The sequence below is a fragment of the Adiantum capillus-veneris genome, chromosome 3 (assembly GCF_014529385.1).
Source record: "Adiantum capillus-veneris isolate H3 chromosome 3, ASM1452938v2, whole genome shotgun sequence".
In the NCBI taxonomy this organism is placed as follows: domain Eukaryota; kingdom Viridiplantae; phylum Streptophyta; class Polypodiopsida; order Polypodiales; family Pteridaceae; genus Adiantum; species Adiantum capillus-veneris.
In genome coordinates this window covers 46290895-46299267 of record NC_140933.1, presented here as the reverse complement: position 1 = coordinate 46299267, position 8373 = coordinate 46290895, and the positions used below count along the sequence as shown (strand labels likewise).

The window sequence follows — 8373 nt, the reverse complement described above, 5'->3', positions numbered from 1 at the left end:
CTTGACACATTGAAAACTCAATTTCTTTGAGAAGTCGGTAAGATATTTGTGAATTTCTTTGAGAAATTCGGTAAGAAATCTTAATACATCAGTATTAAGACAGAAAACTTTTGGCCATTTTTTTTCGAACACATAGCTAGAAGGGTACGACCTGTTGATCTTGTCTTCTTGAATTTGACCATACCTCGTTGCGTACAAAATATCGTCCCCTAATAGCACAGAATGTAGTCTTACTCTGTTACCATAGCTAAACGAACAATTCTTAGGGGATACAGAAATTCCTCTTCCATGAATTCATTCCAGCCCTGCATGGAGAGAACACTCCCATACGATTAGACAAGGCTCAGGGCACTGTTCATCTTATTGCCACCCTTGGTTTGACTCCTATGTCCAATTCATGATTATAAGCAATTTCCACCATTTTCTGCCTCAGATCTACTTACAATGAGCCGAGCTTGAAAAAGAATTCTAATTCAGACTTGCGAGTGAGGATCATCCACAAATTGGTGGCCAACTATACAACAAAGTGGTGAGACACACAGACACACACCGCCATATGCAAGAGTGGCTTGCCAATGCCGATGAAACACATGAACTACCTCTCATCTCCCAGCCCACAGCACTCACCCCTCTGACCTACAATTACCTAAGATTACCATACTGTACATGCGGCATTTGCCAACCAGCTAGGAATCCCTGAACTCAAAGATCAAGTCTTGTGCTGAAATACACTCATCCAAAAAATCCAATTTGCACAGCGCACAAGGTGAGAAAGCTGCCCATGTAAACTCATGCTTTGGGAAAAAAAGAAAGTGTAGTATCTCTATCACATCTTTACGGATGAGGCTTCTAAGAAAAGGTTTGGCCTGTTGCATGTCCTGTGACTCAAAATTACAAGTAGGTAATAAAATGGGCAAAACTGTATTACTGCGAGCGCCTTTCATTATTGACGAGTAATGGCCAATTGTCAGCAAGAGAATGCTCATTAATCCAAAAACCCCAAAAGCAATTGGTGATTTTGGCCTCCTGTAACTGAGAACAATTCAATCCCATGCACTATTGGCTCCGGTGTTATAACTGCTATATCCTCCTCCATAATTTCCTCCATAGCCACCAGTACCTCCATAGCCGCCGCCTCCATAGCCACCACCATAGCCGCCCCCTCTACTATACCCGCCGCCGGTATATCCTCCACCACCACCACCATATCCGCCATACCCCCCACCGCCGCCGCCTCTACCACTGTCCCGTCGATAATCTCTGCCACCAAATTTAGATCCTCCACCACGGCGCCTTCCACTGCTCCCTGCAAAACTTGCCCTTGCAGCATATTTCATCAACCACTCTGGTACAACCTGATTTGCTTCCTGCATGAGCTCTGCCAGTGGCCTCGCCAGTGATAAATTGTTATCATTGAAAAAAGCTGTAGCAAGGCCAGACTTTCCAGCACGCCCAGTTCGCCCAATGCGATGGACATAGTCATCAATGTCATTAGGAAGATCAAAGTTGATGACATGACCAACATGGGGAATGTCGAGTCCACGAGCAGCAACATCAGTAGCTACTAAGATTGGTGTTACACCCGTACGGAACGACCGCAAAGCATGCTCTCTCTCCTGCATCAAGATAGATGAGAAAATGTGGATCCGCCTCATCTTAAAAAGATGCTAAGTACACTCCAAACCCCACAGAAAATGAGCATTATACATTCTATGGACCTGTTGTGAGCGATCACCATGGATTGTCGTAGCTGGAAAACCCTGGCGGCACAGCCAGTTCTCCAGAGCATCAGCTCCGCGTTTAGTTTCCACAAATACAAGAGTCAGCGATGGCAGCTTCTGAACATTCCAACACACACAGACAGTTAGACCAGCCAAAAACACACTTGCAAAAGAAATCCAGTACCTTCCCCATACCTTCCCACCTCCGTGAATAACATTGCCATTTTGAGCATGAATCAGATCCATTAACATGCTTCGTTTATCGTTATCATTGACAAATTCCACTTTCTGAACAATTAGGTCAGTGCTGGAGCCCACTCTTCCAACAGCCAAAAAAATGTAATTATAGAGAAAATCGGCAGCAAGTCTCTGCAAGATAAACATTCATATCTCTCTCTCTCTCTCTCTCTCTCTCTCTCTCTCTCTCTCTCTCTCTCTCTCTCTCTCTCTCTCTCTCTCTCTCTCTCTCTCTCTCAGAGGCTGCATCAGAGGATTCGGATCACTTTGGCTCGACATGCACGACGCCCGGTCAGACTATTGACCATGGAGGAGATTGATGAGATCCGCCAGCGACCGATGCTGGATCTCTTGTGATCTAGCTATACCAGCTAGCTGCTTAGTTCACACCCAGTAGTTTAGGATTCCATAGTATTTTATTGTGACATTTGTCAGTTCATTTTTGTCATTGTTGTCATCTTGTTACTCTGACTCTGACTTTGTATCAGATCCACCACATTGTAACTTTCTGGTCTCATAGGTCACTTTGGCCTTTTGAAGACGTTAATATAACATTTCATTTCATTTCATCTCTCTCTCTCTCTCTCTCTCTCTCTCTCTCTCTCTCTCTCTCTCTCTCTCTCTCTCTCTCTCTCTCTCTCTCTCTCTCTCTCTCTGAGCAGGTCAGGAGCAGGTTCAGCAGGACGTGAGCAAGCAGGCCTCTAGCAGGTTGCGCACGCAGCAAGCAGGTCACGAGCAGGCCCAGCAGGTCTCTCTCTCAACGCACAGGTCATCTTGTCTCTCAGCGCGCAGGCAGGGCTGAACACGAAGGGCGGGGGGGCTGCTGAGAGCGACCGGCAGGGCTGCAGGGCAGGTGGTCTGTGCGAGCAGATTGAGGGCTTGTGCAGGTCCAGCTTGTGACAAGGCCTGCGCGGGCAGCAAGACGGGCAGGTTACTCTGTGTAGGGTTCACGCAGGTTGCTGTGTGCAGGTCTCATGTTGCATGCATAGTGTGGTGAAGGCTACTGTACACATAGTGTGGTTCAGAGGAATTGCACGAATTATGAAACAAGTGCACAAATAGAAGACCCGGACCTGTGGAAGCAAAATAACAGGGGTGACGCCCTCGAAGATGATCCAAAAATGCAAAGAGGAAATGCAAGAGACCATCAGCAAAATCAACCGCAGCCTCCTAGGCACAATAAAGATACTTAAGGATCAGGTGACGGCCAGGATGAGGAGATTGCACGACTCAAGAAGGAGCTTGAAGAGGTGCGCTCACAAAGTGCACATGAAGAAGGGAAACTCCAACCATTGGTACTGGAAGAGCTCAACACCACGAAAGAGCAAGTGCAGGTCATCAAAAAAGGGGAGGAGAAAAATAAAGAAATAATTACAAAATAAATATTGGACATAATTACATAAAGTCAAAAGTTAGCTTGACACTAGCAGAGGAGCAAAGGAGGAGTGTGTGTTCCTTACATGTGAGGAATACCGGCCTCAAAGACCAAGATAATGTTGAGGAAGAGGTCAACGAGCTCATGTTTATGATGGGGGTTATTGCACCAACACATACAAAGGCTTGGCGAGTAGGTAACAAAAAAAGTGAAAGCAAGGGGGAAACTTCCAAGGACAAAGCACTTATCCTCCGCTTCCCCTCTAGAAGCAAAGAAGGATTTTGACCCACTCTTAAGAAGACTGGTATTTTTCTTGGGGACGACCTCACACTCTCACACATTGCTCATATGAAGGAGGTAATGCCAGAGATTAAAGCGCAAGGGAAAAAGGGAAGACTGCTTTTTATAGAGATAGGAGGGTCGTGATAATGGAGCGACGCTCCACGTGACAGTATGTGACCTATGGGACTAAATTAAATGTGGCTGCCAGGAACTCTAATGGATCTCTATGCCTTGATGTAAGTGCCTTTGAGGATAGTTTCAGTGGGAGGGACATCATTTTCTATTCTGAGACACATCAAGCTCCTGGGCATTCCATGCCATAGGTGAGCGGATATAGATGGGACACAGCTTGCAGACAGGAGACCCGATAAGAGCATCAAGGACGGGGCTCAAGGGGAGTGGCAGTTTTTTTTTGCGGAGGAGTTGCAACCATTGATACATATAGCACGCAAGGATGAGCAGGCTAGGTACATGTGGGTGAGACTGAAGGCAGAGACCGGTAGATATCACCACATTGCTATTTGTTATCTCTCTCCTAGTACATCGGTTGTGCACCACCTAGAGGACAGTCCCCCTTTTCCATCTTGGATGATGACATATAAGAGTTTTCCAGAAATGGTGACATTATCATACTGGGGGATTTCAATGCTAGGACTGCCCATCATCAGATAGTATTCTGTGATACTTCATAGGAGATGCTTACGGAGCTTGATGTTACAGAGATGGGCTTATCTAGACTATCACACGATGAGGATCACAATGAGTATGGCAAATACTTGATAGATATGGGGACTACACATGGATTGGCCATTTTGAATGGCCTACAGAGATTTCCTACATCGGGAGGTTTCACATATTTTCCACACCGACATGGGGCTAGCATAGTGGATTATGTTATGGCCCAACCGTGTCTCGCTCCATCCTTTCAAGATTTCTAGGTCAGTTGGAGTAGCACTTGATCATGGTATCTTGTCTTCCACTCTTATGTTTCAGATCAGCACAACTCCACTAGGAGAGGTCTCCACACACACTCGGTATACCTTCACGAGGGAGAGAGACGGGTTTCGTGTACATCAGGAGCCAAGACGGCCACTAGATGAGCTCATTCAGATACTAACAGAGACGCCTACGTGATGCAGCATCAAAGGCATGCCCCCACAATTAGCCTACACGGAGATGATCGGGGAGCATGCCCCAGAACATTGGTATGATGAGAGTGTAGAGAGACGAGGATCAGATTGCAGAGAGAGGTGATCATGGGTACTACCACACATAGACAGTCACGAATTGTCTTTCTTCGGCTAGTGCGACGAAAGAAAAGGCCTTATATATCGCAGCTAGCGCGGGATCTGTATAAGTTGTTTATGAGCCAAGATTCAAACGAGGCATGGAGACTATTCCATAAGCATTCACCACCACCAACCATCACCTCCACAGAGACATGGGGGCAATATGCCACATCTCTCTACATAGCTACAGGGAAGCCACCTTTGTCGGACCCATCGGAGACATGCCCTGAGACATGTTTTTTCTTTACTTCTGAGAGGGTAAGGAAAGCCATTGACGGGATGAAGACAGGGAGAGCACATGACCATGATGGTCTGGTAACAGAGCAATGCATTCATGCCAGAGATATGCTTGCAGACCTTCTTGCTATGATGTTTATTGCGCCATGTATGAGGGTTTTCCTGAGACTTGGAGAATGTCCACGATTGACCTATTTTCAAATCAGGAGATCCCATGATTCCCGAAAATTATCGCACCATCATGGTGTCAAAGTCGACGATGCGGAAGCGTAGAGACCAAGGGGAGAGAGAGAGAGAGAGAGAGAGAGAGAGAGAGAGAGAGAGAGAGAGAGAGAGAGAGAGAGAGAGTCTCTTGAACCAATCAACCTTGACAATGAATAACTAAATGTGTATACAATGGAGGCAAGGGGTTGCTTATATAGCAATCCTAGTAAATTGCCCTACCCAAGACTTTGACAAAGAAGTATAATAAATACCAAAAAGCCAAACTAAATAATGGGATCACATTGGGCAGTTCACTTGAGATGCCTAAACTTTAACACCCTCTTTGCAGCTCATAGTGGACATCAAGAGTGAGACCAAGTCGATGAAGAAGCTACCATGGACACCCCAATAGAAGGCCTTGCACAACTGGATACACCTCGGTGTTTCTCTCCTCAACTTTGTACCTGAAAGTAATGCCATCTCAAGCATCGGTTGCCTTGGTAGAAACTTTGAACTGTAGATCATACTACGTCCAATAATTCCTATTCGTGAACTGTGAACACATCGCGTCCAAAACATAAAACTCCAAGATAATCAACTATGGAACACATCCTCTCCATGATCCGACCAACAACAATGAACTGGTGCGCCCATCCATAGTGTTTTAGACGTCTGATCGATTCCCTGCCAGATGCATGTGCATTTAACTCCAACCTACCGGTCCAAACACCAATAACTTGAACTCCAACACAAGGGTCCAAATTAATTATAGGGAGCATTGCTTGCCCCTCTCTGCCACTCACAAGTCTCTCTCTGGCTCAAGCTAGTGGTGACACCTATCATTTGAGATAAGTATGCCCTATATCATATTAAGGCACCAAGAAGTGTTGAATATTCTAATACCCCCCTTAGCATCTAATGTTGAACAAACCGTCACTACCAAAAAACATGTGAGGGCCACAATGAAGATGTCTGCTACGATGTCCACTACTCCACGAGCGTAGAAGCAACCTAGGGAATTCCAACCGCCAAGAAATCTCCATATTAGGATGTCGTCACAAGCAATGTAGACAATTGCTATACAAAGGAAAGGTACTACTCCAAGAGATAGGTCCACTGTGGCCACCGCCACGTGTGCTATGTCGATCTCCTCTGTCAAAGCTTTATTACCGTAACCTTTGTCCAGCTTGCCTTTGACTTTGTCTTCAAGTGAATTCTTGCTTTTGCCTTTGGCTTCCAATTCCCGAGCCAAACAAAGCGTCGAATCACAATCATAACTATGGTCGTACCTCTCGAGTATCGGGGCAGCTAATTGAGTACTAGTACGGCCATCCTTGTCCAACTGACCTTTGTCGCTGTCCTCTAGCGAACTCCTCCATTTGCTTTTGACTTCACAAACTCGAGCCAAACAAACTGTCGAGTTCCTTGAGAACTGTATCTGCCGTTGCATAGGCCGCTAAATGGATGGTTGACAATCCGTTATCCATAGCCACTTGTTGCCTTTGGTCGTTGCCGTCACGACTGCTCAAGCAGGGGGCGCCAGTGTTGAAGTTGCAAAACTTGGTAATCTCGTACATTCTCGCACTCCAATAGGCCACAAAAATCCCAAGCCGCAACAGCTCCAAGCTATTCCATTTCCCATGCCGATCCTCTCCTCTGCCATTCCCAAGCGGCTCCAATAACTGTCTCTTCGTCTCCCAAACTGCACCTTAATCCGCCTTTCACAGGCCACCGAGGCAGTGTCAAAATTCTAACACCCTCTCTTCCCCTTTGCCTTGTCATCTCGCCTCGCCGCGCAATCGGTCGCCCAAGGACAACCACCCATGCCCGCTAGAAACAGCGTTTTAAAACGCTAGTAAAAGGGGTGGCAATGTGGGATGGCATTGCAAAGTGGCGTCTTGAACACAAGGGACGGGCGGGGGGGGGGGGGGCTCGTTAACAGTGGTGTTTCAAAACGCAGGTGCGTTTTCTACACAGGTGGCAGCAAGCAATGTTTCAACACGTAGGGGCTGGGAGAGTCGTCGCTAAGGAGTTGCTCACATGTGGCGTTCTGAAACGCGCAGAAGGGCAAAGAGGGCTTTGGCAGCAAAACGCTAAGGACAACGGCGTTTTGGGCTGCGACAGTGCGGGGGAAACGCCACAAGGGAGGTTCTTCTCCTCTTTGCTCCTCCACGCCAAGGCCTTCAAGGAGCACACAGCTTTGATACCATGTCAAAGTCGACGATGCGAAAGCGTAGAGACCAAGGGAGAGAGAGAGAGAGAGAGAGAGAGAGAGAGAGAGAGAGAGAGAGAGAGAGAGAGAGAGAGAGAGAGAGTCTCTTGAACCAATCAACCTTGGCAATGAATAACTGAAAGTGTATACAATGGAAACAAGGGGTTGCTTATATAGCAATCCTAGTAAATTGCCCTACCCAAGACTTTGACAAAAAAGTAAAATAAATACCTAAAAGTCAAACTAAACAATGGGATCACATTGGGCAGTTCACTTGAGATGCCTAAACGTTTAACACATGGTTGGTCACACATTAGCTAGGTTGTATGCATTTATTCTTCAGAGGGAGCTAAGTAAACGGGCCGAGAGACAAGGCATCAACGCAAGCATGATTCAGAAGAGGCTTCTCCACTCTCTGTCACACCTCAATAGAAAAGAACTTGTATCCTTTTTCTATTAATCTTAAAGTTTACAAGTGTATTTTCCTTTTGTAAAACAAGATAGCTAGAACAGTGCACCGTAGTATGATCACCGAGGAGTAGTCACAGGTTAAGGTGGACCCCCCCAATCGGTTAGAACATAGATAGTACACACTCCCACCTAGATAACCCGATAAGGCACCTATGACTTGTAACTCATACATATCGGGATCATATTTGCACATAGAAAGGGTTGATGCCTTGCAGTGTGGGCTAGATCCGCCTGAAAAGACAATTACAATCAACAAGATAGCATGATCATGAATATTGCTCATTATGCATATGTAGGTTGAATGCATTGAATGCTTTATCTCCTCATAGAGATGTTAAATCCATG

At 46.1% G+C, this 8373-nt stretch overlaps 1 protein-coding gene across 1 annotated transcript in view; it reads right to left on the bottom strand.

Annotated features, from left to right (window-relative positions):
• Window positions 1-697: 697 nt before the first annotated feature.
• The window catches only part of LOC147460853 (DEAD-box ATP-dependent RNA helicase 52B-like), an 87402-nt gene continuing 79726 nt past the window's right edge, over window positions 698-8373 (bottom strand). Inside the window, exons 4-6 of the mRNA XM_086508541.1 lie at window positions 1917-2090; window positions 1719-1838; window positions 698-1616 (exon numbers count right to left, since the gene is read on the bottom strand). Coding sequence (XP_086364667.1) covers window positions 1044-1616; window positions 1719-1838; window positions 1917-2090 — 867 coding nt within the window. The 3' untranslated portion in view covers window positions 698-1043. The remainder of the gene's footprint in view (window positions 1617-1718; window positions 1839-1916; window positions 2091-8373) is intronic.